Source organism: Ranitomeya imitator, chromosome 5, assembly GCF_032444005.1.
Source record: "Ranitomeya imitator isolate aRanImi1 chromosome 5, aRanImi1.pri, whole genome shotgun sequence".
Taxonomy (NCBI): Eukaryota; Metazoa; Chordata; class Amphibia; order Anura; family Dendrobatidae; genus Ranitomeya; species Ranitomeya imitator.
The window spans coordinates 189,200,378-189,225,563 of NC_091286.1; the positions used below are offsets into that span (position 1 = coordinate 189,200,378).

At 45.3% G+C, this 25,186-nt stretch overlaps 1 protein-coding gene across 1 annotated transcript in view; it reads left to right on the top strand.

Annotated features, from left to right (window-relative positions):
* The first annotated feature begins 9,534 nt into the window (after positions 1–9,534).
* MAP1LC3C (microtubule associated protein 1 light chain 3 gamma) overlaps positions 9,535–25,186 on the top strand; it is a 47,199-nt gene continuing 31,547 nt past the window's right edge. The window contains exons 1-3 of the mRNA XM_069769432.1: positions 9,535–9,592; positions 9,658–9,713; positions 9,861–9,967. Coding sequence (XP_069625533.1) covers positions 9,535–9,592; positions 9,658–9,713; positions 9,861–9,967 — 221 coding nt within the window. The remainder of the gene's footprint in view (positions 9,593–9,657; positions 9,714–9,860; positions 9,968–25,186) is intronic.

Here is a 25,186-nt window from a genome sequence, read left to right on the forward strand (position 1 = left end):
ATTATTCTCCACCCTCTGCTCCAGTGATTTTTCCTGTGTTCAGTACTCTGGAACATTTCAGCTACCTGAAAGTTCGTCTCTGGATATCGGGCAGAAGGTGTATCCTGTGAGTGTTCCTTCGGCTTCCATGTGGCCGGCTGGTGAAGATTTCAAGACATCTCTGCTACCTGAAAATTTGTCTCTGGATATCGGGCAGAAGATGTATCCTGTGAGTGTTCCTTCGGCTTCTAAGTGGCTGGCTGGTGAAGATATCAAACCAGTAGCATCCAAGTCCCTGCTTCTTGTCTACCCAGAGGAAATGGTCCAGTCCATTGAGGAGGCTAACCCTATTGGGTACAAAGAGACTTTGCTATCCGAGATTTCTGATGAAGCTAACCCTGTTGGGCACAAAGAGACTTTGTCTTCTGAGATTCCTGGTGACCCGTTTGCCTTATCCTACTCTAAAGATGTTATGACTTGGACTGTGAGTGGTTTCTTTCTTCTTCTATGGATCATTTTAGCTGGTTTGAAGAAGGATGGGGCACTGTAACAACTCTGCCGGCATCACTGCATGGCCTTCCATTCCCCACCTGCCTGTTACATCTACTCACTCACCCAGTGCCATGCTGTGAGATCTGTCTGCTGCTGGTTTCATGCCATGTGCTTCATGGCGGCCTGCTCTGTGTACACTTCCTGGCTGTGTGCATAGGGGGGCGGCGCCAGCCACTCCGGATTCTTATTGAGACTGTGTGCACCTCCCTAAGGTGCTTCTGGCCAATAGCCTTGAGGCCTCTGATACTTAAGGCATCCTCACCCATTGGAGGATGCCTGAGCAAACTATTCCCCTCAGTTAGCATTTGCTACTGAGCTGCCAGGTCGTGTGTTTCCTGTCTCTGAGGGCTGCACTATTGCAGGCCTTCATCTGTGTTCTGTTTGTGTATCCGTGTCCGTTCCTGTCTGTACTCTGGTCTATGTCCGTCCCTGCTCCTTCTTTGTCATTAGTCATTTCCCACTCTGCTGTATGTACCTCTGCCTTATCTTTCTGCTCTGTTCACCACTGTCTGTGGCTCTGCTTCTCTCTGCTCAGTTCTACCACAACCTGTGGCTCTGTGTCTCACAGCTTTTCTCTCAGCTCTGCTCTCTGACCTTGCTCCGCTCTCTGTGGCTTTGCTCTACGGCTCCGCTCCTTGCGGTTCCACCTGGCACCGCTCCTTGCGGTTCTACGTCTTCGCTCTTGGCTCCGCCTCCAGCGTCCCCGCTCTTGGCTCCGCTTCCAGCATCCCCGCTCTTGGCTCTGCCTCCAGCGTCCCCGCACTTGGCTCCGCCTCCAGCGTCCCCGCTCTTGGCTCCGCTTCCAGCGTCCCCGCTCTTGGCTCCGTCTCCAGCATCCCCGCTCTTGGCTCCGCCTCCAGCATACCCGCTCTTGGCTCCACCTCCAGCGTCCCCACTCTTGGCTCCGCCTCCAGCGTCCCCACTCTTGGCTCCGCCTCCAGCGTCCCCGCTCTTGGCTCCGCCTCCAGCGTCCCCGCTCTTGGCTTCGCCTCCAGCGTCTCTGCTCTTGGCTCCGCCTCCTGCGGCTCCGTCCTTGGCTCTGCCTTCTCCTTCTCTACTCTCTGCTCTGCCTTCTCCTTCTCTGCTCATAGCTCCACCTTCTACTCGTACTCCGCCTCCCGCGATTCAGCTTTTCTTCCACTCTTGCTCTATCTTAATTCTGCAACTTTCCTACAGTTCTCTACCTGTTCCTTTATATTCTGCAGTCTGAACAGGTTCTTACCTGTTTCCACACATCCATCTGAATACCAGTTCCTACCAGAGTATCAGTCCTGTCTGCCAGTGCCAGCCGTGCCTGCCTGTCTGCCTGAGTGCCAGCCGCTCTCGTCTGCCTACCTGTATCTCCGTCAAGCCAGTCCGCCCGTCAGGGCCTCTGCCATACCCGTCTGTCAGCCAGTGTCACAGCCATGCCTGCCTGCCCGTGTCTTGTCCCCGGTGGGATCAGCATCCATAGTCCGACTCCACCCTGGAGTGGTACCTGGTAGCTTCCTATTGCACAAGTCTGACCTCACCATCAGAGGCTCCAGTGAACACCTAGGAAGCTACTTAGTTACGCCCCTTCCAGGGAAGTTCGGTCTGTGGTCCAGTGGGGCCACACCCCCAGGTGCCCGCGCCAACCAGTCTCGGCGCGAGCGTTACACTGTGTATAATGTCACCTGTGATAACTGTATTACCTGTACACTGACACTATATACAGAGGTACTGTGTATATTGTCACTGGTGGTAATAACAGTGTTGTTACTATTGTGGTTTGTATTCATAATCAATATTGTAGTATTCGGGCACTACGTGTTGGTAATTTGTGGTCTGGTCACGGCGTGGCAGTATTTCTCCTTGTATGTGGTATCATTTGGTCCCTATATGCTGGTAATATTTATTTTTATTTATTTTTACTCATTTATATAGTGCTAATAATTTCACAGTGCTTTACAGACATTATTGCCACTGTCCCTGATGGGGCTCACAATCTAGATCCCCTAGCAGTATGTCTTTGTAAATGTGGGAGGAAACCAGAGTACCTGGAGGAAACCCACGCAAACACGGGGAGAACATACATTGCAGATGTTGTCCTTAGTGGGATTTGAACCCAGGACCCCAGCAATGCAAGGCTGCAGTGCTAACCTCTGAACTGTGCTGCCCTAATATGTAATATTATTCGGTCACTATGTGGTGGTAATATGTGATCTGATCATGGTGTGGCAGTATTTGTCCCTTCTATGTAGTATTATTCGGTCACTATGTGGTCTGGTCATGGTGTGGTGGTATTTCTTCCCTGTATGTGGTAATATTGGTCTTGGTATAGTGGATTGTGTTGTGTATGGCGGTCTTTTGTTCTCTCTGATATTAATTAGGAGAAGATTCTTCATTTCCATTAGAGTTTCAATGTTTTGTATACAGCGGTGGAGATGCACTTACAGGTGGTTTCCTGTGGAAAAAAGTAATCACCTCTCCACAGGATAATTGATAGCGTATTGATTGGTCGGGGGGTCTGACTGCTTGGACCCATTCAGCAAAATGTGGAACTTTTTATCCCCATTAGACTGGAGTGGCATGTCCGACTAGATCACTGATCCATTCATTCCCTCAGTGGCTGCAGGAGGCCCCAAAGAGAATGAATGGAGCTGCGGTCAGACATCCCACCTGCCGCTGCCTTTTAAAATAGGAATAAAAGTGTCCTGTCAGAGATAAAACGTCCCCATTCTTCCGATCGGTGCAGTTTCTAATGGTCGTTCCTAAGCGATCACCTATCCTGTGGAGCCCATGGATGGGCGATAACTTGTTTTAACCAAAAACCCCATTAATGTAAACTATTGTGACTATACATCCCAGTTATTGGGGCGCACAGTAGATGTGCAGCAGCCGCCTGTGTTTTATAGCTGATGCTCCGCTATAATGACAGATATTTGCATATAGCTGTAGGGTGGGCCCCTAGAGTCCATTCCCCTGGTGGGCCCCAGACACCCCTGTCCGACCCTGGAAGACATCCACATATGACGAGTAGGCAGATCGTAATCCCAACAGAGAAGATGGTACTCATGGTGGCAGGACCAGTCTTACAGGTACAAGACAGGTCTCATGACAAGACTGATCCCAACGAAGCACCTCTCCAGATCTCCATTCCAGGATGGATTCATGCATGCTGAGCCACGGAAGACGCAGAAGAAGCGAATGAGAAAGGCTAGGAAGCACGTAGAAGATGATTTTCTCAGTGTGCAGCATTGTTATCAGGAGCTCCACTTGCCCCATTTGCTCTACAAATGGCTTTGGATAGGGGCTTCTCATTGACAGGTGACACCAGCAGTGGATTTTGGAGTAGTCAAACAGGGATCTGGTAGCGTTCTATCAATGCTATTGCACCAGAATCCAGATACGCTGTCTCAACAAACCGGGAACCTCCACAAGTCACCAATAAGGTTAGGATAAATGGCGAAGAGGAATTGTTCTTGCCCAGCATGGCCTCTCCTAGGGGCCCTAGACTTGGAAGTTTTCCGGCTTCTTGGGATAAGAGCAAATGAGATGTCTGGTTTCTCCACAATAGAAGCACAGGCCCTTGACTTGATGGATCTTCTGCCAGCTCCATGTTGTCGACTTGCATAGGTTCTGGAGATGCTGCATGCGCAGTAGGCTGAGGAGTGAGCGGTACTTCGAAGGACAGGGCCAGGTGAAGCCATTTTCTTTCACACGCCATGTCTTGGGAGCGCTCCTGGAACCTGGGGTCAATTCGGATGACCAGAGAAACTAGATCATCCAATGTAATAGGAATGTCTCGGCCAGCTAACTCATCCTTGATCCTTCAAGACAATTCCTCCCAGAAGGTGGGTACCAGCGAAAGCGACACGCCAGCACCCCTACAAGGAGGAAGAAGGGGACACGTGCAGGGGTGCCGCTGCTGTTCTAACAGTAAGGCTGCATTCCCATGATGAGCTTTTGGTGCGTTTTTGACACTGCATGTTTTTGCTGAGTCAAAAATACAGCTTCTTAGGGTATGTTTCCACGGTCAGTAAACGCTGCGGATTGGATTCTACATACAGCCGCAGCATCTAATCCGCAGCAGCCAGATGTTACAGCATAGTGGACGGGATTTTATGAAATCCCATCTCCACTATGAGGGCACGGATGCCTCCAGCTTCCCTTCAGAGACGGACATGCGACCCGTCTTTCTAGACCGCAGCATGTCAATTTATCTTGAGGAGACGCTCAGTCTCAGCAAGATAAATGTCACAGTCCAATGTATAGGACGTGGTGATTCCGCATGGTTCAATGTACACATGCGGAATCACAGCGCGTACAAAAGCCAGCAGCACTTTGGACGGAGTGGACATATGCTGCGTCCAAAGCGCTGCCAGTACTGACTGTGGAAACATACCCATACAGTTCAAGCAAAGTGGGTGGGATTTTTAGAAATGTCATGACCACTGTGCTTCTTTTTAACACTGCGTAAACTCAGATGGGGTGCAAGTTTCAAATCCACAGCATGTTCATTTCTCTTGTGGTATGCTGCGTTTTCTGTGCAGATTTCCCCCATAGACTTACATTAGATGCAGAAAATCTAAAGCAAAAAACAGACATGCGTTTTTAGTCCGTCTCTGCGAGTAGTCTTCACCTAACTATATCAATAAAGTTTTGTTAAAGGAAAAAACAGAAAGTATCAAGAACAAAGCAGCTTTATTTAAAGCATGACACCCCAGAGACAAAAAACGCAACGTTAAAAACGCATGTTAAAAAAACTCACACAAAAATGCAATGAAATAAAGCAAGAAACCTAATTTAGCCTACGTGCCCACAATCAGGAATATTAGCATTTTGGAAGCAGCATATCTTTACTACGTCCAAAACGCTGCATTCTAATGACCGCTCTTGTATTTAGGTACATGTGGCTATACATCATGTAATGACATTCTATTGCTGCAAATACACAGCGGAGACTAGTGTGCGGCCCATAAACCCACTCTGTGGGTGAGGTTACATAGTGTTAAATAGAAGCACAGTGGACATGGGATTTCTATAAATCCCATCCACTGTGCTTGTACTGTAGAACATGTGCTGCATCCAAAACACTGCTATTCCTGATCATGGGCATTCAGCGTAAGGCTGGCCTCACACTCAGCGTATAAAAATACGGTCTGTTATTTACAGCCGTAATACGCAGAAAAGTCCCCAAAATAGTGATTCGTATGTCATCCGTAGGCAGGGTGTGTCAGCGTATTTTGCGCATGGCATCCTCCGTGTGTAATCCGTATGGCATCCGTACTGCGAGATTTTCTCGCAGGCTTGCAAAACCGACATACGGATATACAATGGATCCATGGGCTCAAGTAATAGCAAAAACATATGTACTGTCTATTTAGATATATATATATATATATATGTCAGTGAGACACACATATATATATATATATATATATATATATTAATATATCATACAGCGCTAGATAGCTTAAAAGCCGGTAATTCAATTGCCAGCTTTTCCTATCTCCTTCTCAAACCTGACATGATATGAGACATGGTTTACATACAGTAAGCCATCTCATATCCCTTTTTTTGCATATTCCAAACTACTAATGTTAGTAGTGTGTATGTGCAAAATTTGGGTGCTCTAGCTATTAAATTAAAGAGTTAAATCGCTGAAAAAATTGGTGTGGGCTCCCGCGCAATTTTCTCCGCCAGAATGGTAAAGCCAGTGACTGAGGGCAGATATTAATAGCCTGGAGAGGGTCCATGGTTATTGCCCCCCCCCCCCCACCCCGGCTCAAAACATCTGCCCCCAGCCACCCCAGAAAAGGCACATCTGGAAGATGGCACTTCTGGCACTTGGCCACTCTCTTCCCACTCCCCTGTAGCGGTGGGATATGGGGTAATGAAGGGTTAATGTCACCTTGCTATTGTAAGGTGACATTAAGCCAGATTAATAATGGAGAGGCATCAATTATGACACCTATCCATTATTAATCCAATAGTATGAAATGGTTAAAAAAACAAACACACATTATTACAAAGTATTTTAATTAAATAAATACACAGGTTGTTGGAATATTTTATTATACTGGTAATCCACCTGAAGACCCTCGTTCTGTAAAAAAGGAAAAATAAAAAATCAACAATATCCCATACCTTCCGTCATTCTGTCACGTCCCACGATGTAAATCCATCTGAAGGGGTTAAATCATTTTACAAGCAGGAGCTCTGCTAATGCTAATGTGAGGCCGGCCTAAAAGATTGGGTGCAAAAATGGGATAAAAAAATGCACTAAAAGCTCATCATGGGAATGTAGCCTAAGGGTATGTGCACACGTTGCGGATTTCCTGCGGATCTGCAGCGTTTTTTTCTGCGCAGAAACGCTGCAGATCCGCAAGTGATTTACAGTACAATGTAAAGCAATGGTAAAAAAAATGCTGTGCTAATGGTGCAAAAAATTCAGTGCAGAAACGCTGCGGATTAAAAGAAGTAGCATGTCACTTCTTTATTGCGGATCTGCAGCGTTTTTGTACCCATTCCATTATAGAAATCTGCAGGGGTAAAAAACGCATGAAATCCGCAAAAAATCCACAGTAAATCCGAAGCAAATCCGCACAAAAAACACGTTAAATCCGCACCTGCATTTTCTGCCAAGTCAAATCCGCACCAAAAATTCCTAAGTCTAATCCACAATGTGTGCACATGGCCTAAGAGTATCTGCACCCACCTGATGCCTATCTATAAGGGACAAGTGCATACAAGTGTCTTTTTGTTCCGAGTGCAATCCAACAAAACATTGGATCACACTCAGAAAATGTTTGTCTATGGGTCTGTGCACATGTACAATTTTTTCCTCGGACAGAGACTGTCCAAGGAAAAAATTGCTGCATGTCCGAATTTAATCTGATCTTTGCATCGCACTTCGCCATGCAAGTCAATGAATGTGTGGGAAACATCGGACTGCACTTGGATTACATCTGAGTGCAGTCTGATACCGTGCACTGACACAATTTTTTTCTCCATCTTCTCATTTAGGAAATGTACACACGTAGAATGGTCCACTGTGGATTTTTCCGCAGCGGATTTGATAAATCCACAGGGCAAAAACACTGCATTTTTCCTGCGGATTTATCATGGATTTACCGCGGTTTTTGTGCGGATTCCAGTGCGGTTTTACAACTGCGGTTTTCTATTATGGAGCAGGTGTAAAACCGCTGCGGATTCCGCACAAAGAACTGACATGCTGAGGAATGTAAACCGCTGCGTTCCCGTGCGTTTTTTTCCACAGCATGTGCACAGCGTTTTCGGTTTCCCATAGGTTTACATTGTAATGTAAACACATGGGAAACTGCTGCAGCAAAATCGGCATTGTGTGCACAGAGCCTTAAGGGTATGTGTCCACGTTCAGGCTTGCTTCAGGCTTTGCTCAGGATTTTATGCAGGTAAAATCCTGAATAAAACTACACGTGAAGTCACTGGCAGGTCACCTGCGGTGTTCTTGCGTGTTTTGCTCATTGTAGCAACATGCTGCGTTCTGAAAAAACTTGCCGCAGGTGCGTTTTCGCTGCAAAAATGCATGCGTTTTTTTCCTGCATAGTGGAGACGGGATTTCATTAAATCCCCTCCACTATGCTGTAACATCTGGGCGCTGCGTTTTTGACGCTGAGGAAAAACACAGCGTTTCCTGAACGTGGAAACATACCCTAAAGGTACCTTCACACTGAACAACATTACAACGATAATGATAGCGATCCGTGATGTTGCAGCGTCCTGGATAGCGATATCGTTGTGTTTGACACGCAGCAACGATCTGGATCCTGCTGTGACATCGCTGGTCGGAGCTGAAAGTCTGGAACTTTATTTCGTCGCTGGATCACCTGCTGACATCGCTGAATCGGCGTGTGTGACGCCGATCCAGCGATGTGTTCACTGGTAACCAGGGTAAACATCGGGTTACTAAGCGCAGGGCTTTGAATCTACCTTTGTGTGCACCTTGCGTAAAATTGCTTGCTACTTATGTGCTCCGTATTTTTGTCACTTTGTCACTTCTCTTAACCACTTCAGACTTCAAAAGCCATGAAGCAGCTAAAAGAAGGGACATGTCCATTCTTCTGGTGACTTGGAAGATACCTCTATTATATGTATAAATGGTAAAAAATGCAGTCGCAAACATATCCCAAGATTAATAAAAAATAAAAATAAAACTTGCTTCAGGCAAAATACTGTAGGCATATTCCTGAAGTGTCTTCCTACAGAAAAAAATAATTTGGTATGTCTGCATGGTCAAAAACATGTTTTTGGATTCAGACCCTAGGCCACATCCACATGTTCAGTATTTGGTCAGTATTTTACATCAGTATCTGTAAGCCAAAACCAGGAGAGGAACAATCAGAGTAAGTATAATAGGAACATGTCACCACTTCTGGATCTTTCTCCCATTTGTAGTTTTGGCTTAGGCTACTTTCACGCTAGCGTCGTACGACGTACCGACGCATGCTGTGAAAGCGCAGCACAACGGGGGCAGTGGATGTAGTTTTACAACGCATCCGCTGCCCCATTGTGAGCTCCGGGGAGGAGGGGGCAGAGTTCCAGCCGCACATGCGCGGTCGGAAATGGCGGACACAACGCACCAAAAAACGTTACATGCAACGTTTTTTGGTGCCGATGGTCGGCCACAACACAACGCAACTGTCGCACGATGGTTGCGACGCGTGGCAATGCGTCGCAATGCGTCACTAATACAAGCCTATGGAGAAAAAACGCATCCTGCAGACAACTTTTTTCTGCAAAGCGACGCATTGCGACGTGCGTCGTATGACGCTAGTGTGAAAGTAGCCTTACAAATACTGAGGTAAAAAACTGACTACTCAATGTTTGAACGTGGCCTTAAGCAATGCAAGTGTCAATCTTGTTTTCTGATAAAGCTGCAATCACCTGAGCTGAGTGACACATTGTTTCAATTTGATAGCAAGCTGAATCCAGGGTTTTATAATTGGAAATCACTGGGGAAAGCAGAAGCAGGGTCGTCCTGATATGTATGCCCATAAAATGCAGTCACCTACAAAGGTTCCAAAACGGAAGCCATATAAACAGAGGAAGTGTTTAGGTAAAATGTGAAACATTTATTTAATACTCAGAAGAATACATAGTTATTTTTTTTTACTCTCATAGCAGCAAGAAAGTCTGAAGTAATTCGTATGAAGTCCAAGTTTCCTACTAAAGTCCCGGTAATGTGTTGTCTGTTCTAACCTAGACATTTTCTTGTAAAACTTCTTGTAAAACTGTTATTTCTACAACTCCTATTCTGTTTAATTGGCGTCATGAGGGTTTTAAGAACTCTCTCGAGCTCATTTTATTACATCCCTTTATTTTAGGTCATTGTAGAGCGATACAAAAAAGAAAAATACCTACCTCTCCTTGATAAAACCAAATTTCTTGTTCCTCGGGATCTTCCCATGTTCGAGTTCTTAAATGTTCTCAGGTATGCTTATTTGGTTAAACTGTAATTAAAATGTTTTGCATACTTGTGTAACTATTGCAGTTGTAGCCACTACTGTAGTAGCCCTCTTCCTACTCCAGAGGGCCCTGTACACGAGCTTTTCACCATTGACCGCATCAGTAGTTTGTGTGGATGTAGGGTCTCATAACTTTTCTCCATTTTCTATTTATGATCATAATAATCTTTATTTTTATGTAGCGCTAACATATTCCGCAGCGCTTTACAGGTTGCACACATTATCATCTAAGGCCTCTTTCACATTTCCGTTGGTAAGGGGCCGTCGCAACCCATCAGCTCAACTTACCGACGGATGTTGTGCAAAATTCTGCACAACGTGGGCAGCGGATGCAGCTTTCTGACGCATTATGAAGTCCGGGGAGCAGGGGAGCGGTTCAGAAGGACGAAAAAACGTTACATTGAACGTTTTTACGTCACGACGGACCTCTAAAACACGACGCATCTGTTGCATGATGACGTGTGGCCATACGTCGCTAATGCAAGTCTATGGCGAAAAAAACGCATCCTGCGCGCAACTTTGCAGGATGCGTTTTTTCTCCAAAACGACGCATTGCGACAATGGCCAAACGACAGAAGTGTGAAAGCAGCCTAAGACAAACAAAGACAATTGGGGTATATTGTGTGCACTTTCTATCCATTGTAAAGTGATGTATGAACCTTTTACTGCACATAACCCAGGGGTTGGTAAACGATTGACCCTCAGTAAATGTGAACAGAGTCAAAAAGTGGAGGAAAAACGCAGATATTACGGTCATGAGTTCAAGTGAATGCATAAAGTGCATGTGCAACCAAATATCTGTTATAATACTGATTTGGCAAATATCCAAAGGAGTATATAATTATAATCATGTGATTTTTATAATAAAGTGCATGTGCAAAGAAAATCATGACCCCCTCCATCAAGTATGTGCAAATGCAATGTATACAATAGTTATGGTCCAAAAAACAATCGATCTTGGAGTTGCCTCAATATGTAGATGGTGCAGCTTACAATGATCTGCATCCATCCCAAGCTGCGACATCTACATATTAAGGCAACTCTAAGATTTGTCACTTGGTTTTTGGACCATAACTATTGTATTCATGGCATTTGCACATATTTGATGGAGATGTCGTTTGGATATTTGTGAAATCCATATTATATCATAGATATTTGGTTACACTTCTCATTATAGTCTAGATACTTTTGATATATGGATTCTTATTATGCCGCACTACAACTTGCAACTCTGATACAGATACGCGAATGCTGCCAAATGTGTCTTGATTTTCTGAAGCTGGTGGCAATTGACTCCATTGTCAAATACTTCAATGCCAGTCTCATTCAACTGCTATTTGAATGTGATAAATCTGGTAAATAATTTTTTTTTTTTTTTTACAGCAATATTTCTAAGCTCTAAAAAAGAAGTTTGTCAGAAAGTTACACAGATGTTTTTAGTTGCGTGACACATGTCGCTGTTTAGCCCTAGTATAAAGGCATTTTCACATGTCGCGGTTTCACAGCACTTATTGCTACATGTGAGAACTTTGCAGCAAAACAATGTAGATTTCCAACAACTTACCTCAGCAAGGACCGGTGAAGGATATAACCCCAACATAAATAAAAAAGAGGTACCCCGTAATTTTAAAATGCATTCGTGGGCAGCGCGAATCTCTCGCATCAATACCCGGCACAGCCGCTGGCGGTTCTGAACGGAGCGTTCAGCTGCATAGAAATACATACAGCCGCAAACACTCCGGTCCCGAGTGCTGGCAGCAGTGCCAGGTATTGATGCAAGAGACTTGCGCTACACACGCCAGTGTGACCCCGGCCAAACCAGGTAACCTTGATTACAGCTGGGTGACACATCCTAATAGTGGAGGAGAACCTCAGCAGATGACCGCGCTGTTACTGAAAAAATAATCTCTATACAAAGACCAACATTGATATTACCGCCATATGGTCAGTGGTAAATACCAGTACTACAGAACATATAGAGATTACAGCACAGTTACAGATAATGACTTACCGCTCATGATCTTTCTGATGGACTCGTTCACTTTTCCATCTGGCCCAGACCGAGAAGACGACTTCTTCCAGCCAGGGCTCGGCTGTAGAGATTACAACAAAGACACATTTCACATCTCATATTTTCAGCACTGTCCGAAATGGGACTATTCCTGACCTGCACAAACTCCTCATCCTGCTGATATTCCAATACTGAGTCGCTGCTGCTGTATGTGACCCCATTACTGCACCTGCTGTGAGGTTCTCTGTGCCTTCTAAATCCTAAAGCAACCCTTTTGGATCTATTAATGCCCTGTGCAAGTGCCCTAGAAAACTGTGCCCACATTGTGCCCCCTAGAAAGTAATAATGCCCTCTGTGTGCTCCTTTGACAGTCACAGTAACCTGAGATCCCCTATAATAGCAAGTGCCCACTTTATACTGTATTTAATAATGTCCGTACTCCCCTATACACAGTATAATGCCCTCTCACTGATGGGTACCACCCACACAGTATACTGACCTCAGTATCCCCTCAAACTGTTTGGCTTCAACACTGTATGATGGCTCCCTAGATAGCCTCTGTATAGTACAATGTATTCCACATAGGCTTCCATATAGTATAATGCACCCCCTTTAGCAGGCTATAGTACTAACTGAAGAGCCTGGCGTTGCCTGGGCATAGTAAATATCTGTGGTTAGTTATAGCACCTCACTTCTCTTATTTTCCCATCACGCCTCTCATTTTTCCCCCTCACTCCTCTTAGGCTGCCGTCACACTCGCAGTATTTGGTCAGTATTTTACATCTGTATTTGTAAGCCAAAACCAGGAGTGGGTGATAAATGCAGAAGGGGTGCATATGTTTCTGTTATACTTTTCCTCTATCTGTTCCACTCCTGGTTTTGGCTTACAAATACTGATGTAAAATACTGACCAAATACTGCTAGTGTGACGCAGCCTTATTTCCCCCCTAACACTGGTCATTTCAACCTCACCTCAGTCATTTTCTGATCACTCCACCATTTTCCCTCACTCCTCTCATTTTGCACTCACACCTTTTGCAGATGCTAATCCCGGACGGACACACACACACACACACACACACACACACACACACACACACACACACACACACACACACACACACACACACACACACACACACACACACACACACACACACACACACACTTCTCCTTGTTCCCCCGCTGCTTCAAGCACCCAAACATCAACAGTGGGCTCCGAGTAATGATGTCAGTAACATTTTTTTTTTTTTTTTAATTTATTTATTTTTTCGTGCATACCTCCAAGTATGAACATGAGGCAAGATATAATCCTACACTATGAATGACCTCTAAATACAGGTTTGAGAATCTTCTTTTTTTTTTTTTTAATTGTTGGAACTTCTGCATATGTATTTTGTATATTTGTACGTAGCTCGTGTGTGTATAGATATAATGTAAAATTCTATGGTTCATCTTAGTGTTATCAAGGGTTAAATAGCTTTGCCAATTGCCTAAGTGGCATAACACAAGGAATTTCCCTAGTATGCAAGCTATAAATGTCTTGAAAACCCAGTTCGTAACATATATGCAATGAATAAGGACATCATACAGAAACGCTTATGTAGTTATTAATGGACGGTATTATATTATTCACCCATACAGTATATTCTTGGATACAAAACTTGTTCAAAATTTTTTTTTTTTTATTTTTTTTTACTGATTCAATTAGCCATCTATACAGTTTAAGGCCGGTTTCACACGTCAGTGGCTCCGGTACGTGAGGTGACAGTTTCCTCACGTATCGGATACACTGACTCGCGTAGATACATTGAAATCAATGTGTCTCTGCACATGTCGGCGTGTTTTCATGGACCGTGTGCAAAACACGGAGACATGTCAGTGTTCGTGGGAGCGCATGGATTACACGGACCCATTAAAGTCAATGGGTCCGTGTAAGACACGTACCGGACGCTGTCCGTGTGCCATGCAGGAGACAGCACTACAGTAAGCGCTGTTCCCCCCCCCCCCCCCACATGATGCTGAAGCCACCATTCATATCTTCTCTCCAGCAGCATTCGCTGGAGAGAAGATATGAATAATCCTTTTTTTTTTGTTTCTCGTGTTTAAAATAAAGATCCCTGTCCCGACCCCCTGTGCGCTCGCCCGCTGTGCTGCTCCCTCGCAGTGTCCTCTCCTGTATGAGCAGTCACGTTGTGCCGCCCATTAGTGATGAATATGTGGCTCCACCTCCCATAGGAGGTTACTGATGCCGATTTGCTGTGAGTGCCACCCTGTGGTTGGCGCTCATAGAAAGCCTGCATTTCAGCTGCTATGTAGCAGAGCCGAACGAGTTGTGCCAGCTTCTAGCCTCCCATGGAGGCTATTGAAGCATGGCAAAAGTAAAAAAAAAAAAAAAAAAAAGTTTAAATCACCCCCCCCTATCGCCCCATTCAAAATAACACAAGCCCACAGATATTTATCGCCGCATTCAAAATCGCCTGATCGATCAATAAAAAAATTTTTAAAAATAAAAAAAATTACCTGATCGCTAAACAGCGTAGCAATAAAAAAATTCGAAATGCCAGAATTAGAGTGGTTTTTTTTTTTTTTTTTTGGGTCGCCGTGACATTGCATTCAAATGCAATAACGGGCAATCAAAAGAATGTATCTGCACAAAAGTGGTATCAATAAAAACGTCAGCTCGGCATATTATTTAATAAACCCTCGACCGACCCCAGATCATGAAAAATGGAGACTCTACGGGTATCGGAAAATGGAAATTTTTTTTTACCTCTTAGATAAAAGAGAACCTAGACATGTTAGGTGTCTATGAACTCTTAATGACCTGGAGAATCATAATATCAAGTCAGTTTTAGCAAACCTAGCAAAAAAGCCAAACAAACAAGTGTGGGATTTGCACTTTTTTTGCAATTTCACCGCACTTGGAATTTTTTTTTTTTTCCCCATTTTCTAGTACACGACATGGTAAAACCAATGATGTTGTTCAAAAGTGCAACTCGTCTCGCAAAAAATAAGCCCTCCCATGGCCATATTGATGGAAAAATAAAAAAGTTATGGCTCTGGGAAGGAGGGGAGTGAAAAACGAACACGGAAAAATCCCAAGGTCATGAAGAGGTTAAGGCTGGCTTCACATTTGCAGATGGAGGTGCTGTGGAGTGCTGCGTACGTCCTCCGTGAAGCTATGCCCTCTGTGAAGCTCCACCCACCACCGCACCTCCTCCGGTCAACTCCGCTTATGTCGGCATGCGACGTGCGTACCCTGTCCTTACCATTAGGTAAGCGGGCCAAGTCGATGTATTCGCATGCCTGTATCAGTTGAAGTCCAAACATTTCGAAATATTAGTGGCAGACACCAAGAAAAGTGTTATCAACTTCCCTCAGAGTAGAAATAGTCTAACTGCGCAGCATTTTGACAACTTCTGTTACTGGACGGGCTACTTGACTCTTTCTTTGGTGATATTTCCATCTCCTCCAGGTCTACAAGGGATGGGTGAGGGTAGAGCTGTGTGTGCAGTGGTATGGTAGAACGATTGCTACTGTAGGATGTAGGCTTGTCGGAAGAGGTGGTCTTTCAGGTTCCTTTTGAAGGTTCCCATAATGGCCGACAGTTTGAGATGTTGGGGTAGAGAGTTCCAGAGTAGAAGGGATGCACGGGAGAAATCTAGTATGCGATTGTGGCAAGAAGGGAGTAGAGAAGGAGATCTTGTGAGGTTTGGCGGTTGTGTGCAGTTAAGTACTAGGAGACTAGGTCACAGATGTATGCAGGAGACAGGTTGTGGATGGCTTTGTATGTCATGGTTAGGGCTTTTAACTTGAGTCTCTGGGCAATGGGAAGCCAGTGAAGGGATTGACAGAGAGGAGAGGCCTGGGAATGGTTGGGCAGCAGAGCTTAGGATTGATTGTAGGTGTGCTAAACTATTAGATACACAACTCTTATAGAACAAAGCCACATGTTATTACAATAGATCCTGATTATCAGGTCCTTGTGTGTGCAAAAAAAGGACTAATCACACCCTATCATTGTACTAACATACGAAAATCTACACAACAAAATGATAACCAGGTCCATAGTATGCAGAAAATTGCGAAACTTTCTTCATTTAAAATAGTCAATAATTAAGCCAATATTTTAAGTGTAATGGAGAGATGTGTAATAGACTTACAATGTTTTATTTTGTATGTTAAAAGTATGGGCGCACACAGGACATTGGTATAGAAATGAGGAAAAAACTAACCTCACTAATAGACAGAAAAGTGTTTAACCAATATTGTTCTGTCCTCACTAGTTGAGGCAGGCTCATACGTAGCTATACAGTCAGCTAAACCGCTATACCGGGGTCCAATAAGGAGACTGTGGTTGAGTCTGTGCTTTATTAAACGTAGTGGTATATTGATGCGGTGAAACTGTGAACAATGATATACATAGAATCAGTGCATGGCATAGAACAGATACATAATACACATGATATACATTATGCATAACATTTAGAAAGCTAGTGACTAAACTGGGAGTACAACTGGTTAAACTAAGCTAATATAGAGCAGGAATATCTATATGAAGCATAAAGACATACCGGCAATGCAATCGCAAGGGGGATGAAGTGAAGCGTCTTTCCTTGAAGGCAAACTGAAGAAAGTGAAAGGAAAAATGGAGGGAAATGGAGGCTGAGCTACCATAATGCATTGCAAAGGAGGAGGAGAATCAGACATGGATAATACAAAAACAAGATTGAACTGCCAACATAACTCTGACCGCTAGAGGGAGCCAAAGCATGACAGATGAATAAAGGCATGAATATATCAATACTGTATACTGAGGAAACTGCAATTATGCGAAAAAATAATCAGGGTAACAATATTAGATGGCGGAGACAGAACACTCCCCGTCTGGCATCAACGGATGTCACTACTCCTTTCTTCCGAAGGCAACAATAGGACCAGTTCAGATACCGGTCTGGAAAATGTCTTAGGTTCATTCCCTTTGGTCATCCTTAGCTCAACTTTGCGGACGTTGCCGTCCTTGCTCGGGAACGTTGCGGTAACTAGACCAAGTGGCCACTGGTTCCGGTGAATCTGACAGTCTTTCACCAGAACAAGGTCACCTATGTTCAGATTAGGTTTAGCAGATTGCCACTTCGTACGTGGCTGCAGGGTAGACAAATATTGCTTGCGCCACCTGTCCCAGAAAGTAATTGCAAGACTTTGTACCTGTCTCCATTGGCGCTTGTAGAGGTCCTTAGCGTCGAATCCTCCTGGAGGGGCACTGAACAGTCCCGTTTTCTGGGTAAGTAGAGTAGCTGGAGTCAATAACAAGGGCTCCTCAGGGTCGTTAGAAACTGGAACCAGGGGTCTTGCATTGATTATAGCTGCAGCTTCAGCCAAGAAGGTGATTAGGCTTTCGTGGGTAAGCCTCGCTGCTCCTTTACATTTTTCCATGTCACGAGTTCTGGTGGTCCTGAATGAGCGAGCTATATGAGTCAGGCAGGTAATGGCTCGAGTAAGTGACTTCCAACTTGAGAATCTGTCGAACCTGCAAGATCCAAGCTGGATAACAGAGGTCACTGTATGAAGGGTAGACACCTGAGGGCGGATTTCAGCATCTGAGTCCTCTCCTACTAGTTCAAAGGTGTCTGGAAAACATTCCTCAATGTACAATAGTTTTGGTCCCGAGAGCCACGTTGTGCTTCCTAGTCGACTTGCGTCAACTGCTCTAGTTGCATGATCTGCGGGACTGTGGTCCGTGGGTATGTAATGCCACTGCTTTGGATGAACTGATCTTCTGATTCGTAGCACTCTGTTATTGACATAAACGTAGAATCGCCTGGTTTCGTTGTGGATATATCCCAGGACTACTTTGCTGTCTGAGTAGAACTTGGCCTGTGTCAGGTCGATATCCATTTCAGATGCGATGAACTCCGCTAACTCAACGGCTAAGACTGCGGCACAAAGCTCTAACCTGGGTATAGTGTGCTCTGGTTGTGGTGCGAGTTTGGCCTTTCCCATGACGAAACCAATGTGGCACTGACATTTGGAGTCTACAGTTTTGAGGTAGGCAACAGCGGCAATTGCTTTGACAGAAGCATCTGCAAATACGTACAGTCTTTGGCTCTGTATCTCAGTAGATGGCACAGGGGTGTATGGTCTTGGCATATGCAAGTTGGAGAGTGCCGCTAACGAGTTCTTCCACTCTTCCCACTGGATCCTCTTATCAGGTGGTAGAGGTGCATCCCAGTCAGATGTTTCCCTAGTTAAGTCTCTTAGTAGGGCCTTGCCTTGTATAGTAACAGGAGCTGCGAAACCCAAGGGGTCGTACAGACTGTTGATGGTAGACAGGACGCCTCTACGTGTGAAAGGCCTTTCTTCCTGGCTGACCTGAAAGGTGAAAGTGTCTGATTGTAGATTCCAGAGAAGCCCGAGGCTGCGTTGCATTGGTGCGGGGTCTGACCCCAGGTCCAGGTCTCTGAGACCATTACATAGGTCTTGAGAAGGGAACGCTTCCATGAGTTCTTGGCTGTTTGAGGCTATTTTATGAAGCCTAAGGTTCGAGCAGGCAAGCATGTCCTGAGCTCTACTGAGAAGACTGATGGCAGTCTCATTTGAAGGCATGGCTTTTAGACAGTCGTCGACATAAAAGTCCTTTTCTATGAATTGTCTGACATCTGCTCCGTATTCTGGTTCTCCTTCCTGAGCTGACCTTTTGAGTCCGTAAATGGCGACTGCAGGTGAAGGACTGTTGCCAAAGATGTGCACTCTCATGCGATACTCTGTGACTTCTTTAGTAGGATTATTGTCTCTGTACCAGAAGAATCTTAGGAAGTTCCTGTCTCTCTCTCTCTCACAAGGAAACAATGGAACATTTGCTGGATGTCAGCTATGAAGGCAATGGAAACCTTTACGGAAGCGCATAAGTACACCCAGTAGTTTGTTATTGAGGTCTGGTCCTGTCAGCAGAACGTCATTCAGGGAGACATCATTAAATTTAGCACTGGAATCAAACACGACTCTGATCTGGCCTGGTTTCTTAGGGTGGTATACTCCGAACATGGGTAGGAACCAGCATTCTTCAGAGTCTTTGAGAGTGGGAGCTAGTTCTGCGTGACGGTTTTCAAAAATCTTTGACATGAAGGAGAAAAAGTGATCTTTCATCTCTGGTTTCTTTTGCAGATTACGAATGAGAGAGGAGAAACGTTGTAATGCCTGATTTGTTGTTTGGTAGACGTGGTCTGTGGGTTTTGAAGGGAAGAGGTGCGACCCAGCTGCTGGTCTCATCTTTAACGAGTCCCTTGTCCATTACCTCTAAGAACAACTTTTCCTCTACCGACATTGCCACTTGGTTGTCCTGCTTAGTTCTCTGGAAGACTGTGCACCCTAACTGCTCCTCATAGCTTCCCGACACTATATTGCTGTCGTGAGTAAAGTCTATTAAATGATCAGGTAGTTGGATGCTGTGTGGCAGTTCCCTGACATGGAACTCATTGTTACAAGGTTGAAACAGAGATGGACGTCCTTTCTCCAATGTATTTGTCAGCATGCTTGTCACAGAAGATGGGGCGTGCATGCGTCCCAAGCATACGTTGCCAATTATGACCCATCCTAGGTCTAGCCTTTGGGCATAGGGAGCATTGTGGAGTCCGTTGATATGACGTCTCACTTTATGAACCTGTAGGATATCTCTCCCCAACAGCAGAATTATCTGGGCCTGATGGTCGAGTTCCGGTATGAGGTGTGCTATTTGTTTTAAGTGAGCGTGATGGATTGCTACATCTGGCGTAGGGATTTCAGATCTGTTGTCTGGGATCTGGTTACATTCGATGATCGTAGGTAGTGGTAGGCAGAATTGTCCGTCTAAAGACTTGATCTGGTAGTCAGTAGCTTTCCTGCCTGCTGTTGTCACAGTACCTGCACACGTCTTTAAAGAGTAGGGAGTGCTTGGCCCTTTGATGTTGAATAGGTCAAAGAACGTTGATCTAGCCAAGGATCGATTACTTTGATCATCCAAGATAGCATACAGTCTTACAGCTTGGTCTCTATGGCCCTTCGGGTATACTTTGACGAGGCATATTTTTGAACAGGACCTACTGTCTATTGTCCCTTTGCAGACCTCGGTGCATTGTGAAGTGATCTCTGGCGTAGCTGTATCAGTGTTCCTTTCCTCCCCGCCATGCTCACTGTCAGCTGGCGTGTTTTGTGTACTCCATGGAGCTGGGCCGGGGTGTAGAGCAGTGTTATGGTCGGTGGTGCCACATTCTGTGCATTTTACACTGACCTTGCAATCCTTGGCGAGATGAGCTGTGGACGAGCAGCACTTGTAGCAGATACCGTTTTCTTTCAGGAAGCTTCTGCGATCTGGCATAGATTTTCCTCTGAAGGCTTTGCATTTCAGGAGAGGATGAGGCTTCTGATGAAGTGGGCACTGCTTGTCAGGGTCCTGCACCTTTGTCTCTGATTGGGAGCAGCCAGCAGACCTGTAATTAGAACCTGGAGAAGAAACATAAGTCTTGTGTACTTCCACAGATGTTCTGCGTGGATTTGCAGGTGGTGACGGTGTGGCATATGGTATTGCAAAGTCAAAGCTGGGATCGTTTCTAATTCTTGCTTGTTGGTGTATGAAGTCAACAAAAACGGAGAAGGGAGGGAATGGAACGCTGTGTTTGTATTTGTACGTGGAACCATGTGTGAGCCACCTCTCCTGTAGATTGTAGGGCAACTTCTGGACTATAGGGTTAACACCTCTGGCTGTGTCGAGAAATGCAAGTCCCTGTAGGTCGTCCTCGTATTTGGCAACTTGGACTTCCTTTAGCAAGTCGCTTAGCTCTCTAAGTTTCTGGAGACCTTTGTTAGATATTTTAGGAAAGTCATCGATTCTTTTGAACAAGGCTCTTTCTATTACTTCTGCTGAGCCGTAACACTCATCCAGCCTTTTCCAGATCTCTTTGAGGCCAGTCTCAGGGCGGTTTATATTAATGTCTCTGATCCTTACTGCGTGTTTGACTGACTCTTCTCCCAGGTATTTGACTAACAGGTCTATCTCTTCCCTGTGTTGTAGCCCCAAGTCTCTAATGACATTTTGGAAGGAAGCTTTCCAAGCTCTGTAACCTTCAGCTCGGTCAGTGAATTTCATGAGTCCCTTGGCAACCAGTTCACGTCGTGTGAAGAACTTGGCAAATTCTGTCGTGAACCGGTTGTCAGCAGAGTATACTGGTGATGGGTCGCCCTGATAGTGATGTGAGGTGCGTTCGTACCTGTTAGTGTCCTCATGGTGGCGACAGCCAGTGTCGTATTGCTTCGGTCTGACGTAAGGTGTGTCAGCAGGGTGATTCACGTTGGTTACCTGATGAGGGGCAGGGTAGTCATTAGCAGAGTTGTTTTGCCTCATATTTTCGAGTTTGTTTCTGTCCTGAGCCTCGTGACAACTCTCGCTCACTTCGCTGGAGGTGTCGTATTCTGGTTTTGGTACTGGTTCAGGGTTATAGTTTGGATCAGGAAGTTCATTAACATACTGAGATGTGCGTTGTGGTGAGTCTTGCAGTGGAAACTCCAGACTCGACGTACTGCTTTGGCTATGCAGCTTGGGATTTTGCGCGGCTTCTAGCGATTCTGCTTCGGCGAGGGCTGCGGCAGCTTCCCTTTTTGCTGCTAGGCTTTCTAAGGCGGCATCCACACGTGCCTTCTCTAACTGCGTTCTTCTCTCTTGGTCGGCTCTCTCTAAGCGTGACCTTCTCTCTTGCTCATCTCTCTCTAAGCGTGACCTTCTCTCTTGCTCGTCTCTCTCTAAGCGCGACCTTCTCTCTTGCTCGTCTCTAAGAGTGACCTTCTCTCTTCGTCATCTAGGCGTGCTTTTTCTAATTTAAGTTGCATCTCTTGGTCAGCAAAGCTCGCTCGTATTTTGGCGGCTTCAGCATTTGCGCGGGCAATGGCGACCGCGCTGCTGATGGATGTTGTCTTTGAGGAGACGGAAGTAACAGATCTTGTCCTATGTGATTTGTGAGACATGGTGTCTTGGGAGAGTGCTTGGCTGTGCAGAGATTGCTGCAGCTGTATTCAGTCTCTGTGTAGCCGGTGACTTGAATCCCACTAGTTGGATGGCTGCCGTTTCACTGTTCTGTCCTCACTAGTTGAGGCAGGCTCATACGTAGCTATACAGTCAGCTAAACCGCTATACCGGGGTCCAATAAGGAGACTGTGGTTGAGTCTGTGCTTTATTAAACGTAGTGGTATATTGATGCGGTGAAACTGTGAACAATGATATACATAGAATCAGTGCATGGCATAGAACAGATACATAATACACATGATATACATTATGCATAACATTTAGAAAGCTAGTGACTAAACTGGGAGTACAACTGGTTAAACTAAGCTAATATAGAGTAGGAATATCTATATGAAGCATAAAGACATACCGGCAATGCAATCGCAAGGGGGATGAAGTGAAGCGTCTTTCCTTGAAGGCAAACTGAAGAAAGTGAAAGGAAAAATGGAGGGAAATGGAGGCTGAGCTACCATAATGCATTGCAAAGGAGGAGGAGAATCAGACATGGATAATACAAAAACAAGATTGAACTGCCAACATAACTCTGACCGCTAGAGGGAGCCAAAGCATGACAGATGAATAAAGGCATGAATATATCAATACTGTATACTGAGGAAACTGCAATTATGCGAACAAATAATCAGGGTAACAATATTAGATGGCGGAGACAGAACAAATATAGATCTAGTACCAGTAGGGATTAATTGTAATCGAACCCCTATTGTGCCCTATATGAGTACCATTGTAAGTATATGGAGTGACATATAAAACTCAAAATGACCGCCTTATAATCAATATGAATCCATAATTATCCGTAGACAAGGACAATCAGGGGCACAATCCACACCACTGTCCCAGCGCATCCACCCCGAAGCGCGTTTCGGACCTTCCTTTTTCAAAGGGGCCTGCATCACCATAAGATATCCCATCTTTTATACCTTTGCCGCCATAATGCGGACCAACGGAGCGTCATCGTGAGATCAGAAGCTGCGTGCCCGGCCGGAAGTGACCCGCGCGTCCCCCAGGCAACCGTGACACCGGCGTTGGCGTCACGTGATGGCAGGTCCTAATGGACACCGCCCACCACGATGAGACGCCGAAAGCCGCCAAGGGGCGTGGGGACAGGGAGAACGCGCGCGTACAGGCAGGGAAAACGCAGCTTAGTACTACCACAGCATGTTCACACATGTGAACATCAAAGCTAAAACCCATAAATAAAGGCCAAGGTGCTAAACAAGAACAGTGAGACAATAACAAAGACAATTGATATAAAATACAAACATACATATATAGGAATCGCATAAACAACAATGGAGACTGTATCAGAAGTATCATATTGTATACTAAGACCATGGAACTCGATTGTGGTAAGGATGCAACCAATTCTGCCTTCATTATATTTCCAATTATTCTCTTCTCCATGTCTTATTTCTTATTTATGCTCAACGTTGACACTTGATTATACCCTCATCAAAATGTGACTGTTAAACGGAACTATAATACAGAATATTAAAAACCTATTAAAATATGAAATGCAGGGTAACAATTACAATGTCCTAAAAGGCCAGATCAAACAGTCATAGTACAGATGAGACAAGTAATCACAAAAATGGAGCAAAGCTGACATTTTCGTTGAGTCCAGATGGATGGACCGTATTAAGTGTCCAAATCCATCTGGACTCCAACTGAGCCAATCTTTTAGAGACTCCACCACCGCGGATACCAACATCAATTTTGTCAATGCCGCGGAATCTGAGGAGGGTACCGTCACAGTTATAGTAATCCTTAAAATGGCGGGGAAGTGTTTTTTAACATGGATGTGTCCAATTGAGTTGCTGCAGCAATAATGCCGCGTACATGCTCCCAGATGCGTATCTTGAATTGCCGTGTAGTCAAACCCACGTATATTTTATTGCAGGGGCATACGGCATAGTGGATCACATTTTTGTCTATACATGTGATCTGGTTTTTTTTTTTTATTTCAAATTGTCGTGATCCATCAGCGTTACTAAACGTATTGCAGCGGTCGATGTTGGAACAAGCCACACAAGGGGCACAGCCACGTGTCCCCATCATGGTATCCAAAAAAGTGGTTACTGTTATCGGTCGTCCATGACCGCACCACGGAGAGAGGGGATCCGCCCTTCAGGAACAGGAAACCTACAGATACATAAGGGCGGCACCTCTCCCACGCATCAGTTGGTTTCCTGTTCCTGGAGGACCGGATGCCCTACAGATATATCCGTATTTCATCTGGAATACCCAGGCCGGCTGTCCGACTCAGGTAGCGAGGGGGTCTCCTACCTCGAGCAGTGCGGGTCCCTGGAAGTGCCATGGTGGGTCCGGGTAGGGCTCCACGTCAGTGAGTGGAGCAGGGGAGCGGAGTCCGGAGGATGTCCGTCTCCAAGTGCCAGCAACGGAGGTGAGTATTCCGCCCCACTGAAATAATGTTTCGGAAGCCTCCGTCTCTTCGGCATCCTCTTCAGAGGAGGATGCTAATAGATTCTGTTTCCTGCTAGACCAGATAGACAGACTGGTTAAATCAGTCAGATCCACCATGGGGGTGGCTGCCGAAAAACAGGAACTTTTGGCGCAAGACCTAATGTTTGGCTGTCTAGACCCAAGAAAACGCAAATCATTTTCACTTAATGACAGGGTTCAAAACCTTGTCAAAAGAGAGTGGAAAAAGCCAGAAAAAAAGGGCTCCGTACCACCGGCCTTTAAGCGGAGATATCCCTTTGACGACCCCTTGGTGAACACGTGGGATAAGGCACCAAAATTAGACGCAGCGGTGGCTAAAGCTTCTTAGAGGATTTCTATTTCCTTCGATGACATGGCTTCCTTAAAAGATCCTCTTGATAAGAAAGCAGATTCGTTTCTTAAAGGGACTTGGGAGATGTCAGCTGGTGCTCTAAGACATGCAGTAGCTGCGACATGCGCAGCCAGATCGATGATGGTCTGGCTGGACCAACTAGGGTCTAATCTAGAAGATGGAGCCTCTAGGGAATCCATATCAAAATCCCTACCGACAATCCAGAATGCCGCTGCTTTTCTCGCAGACGCATCCGCAGATTCTGCAAGGATGGCAGCTAGGGCTGCAGGGTTATCGAATGCGGCACGCAGGGCCCTATGGCTAAA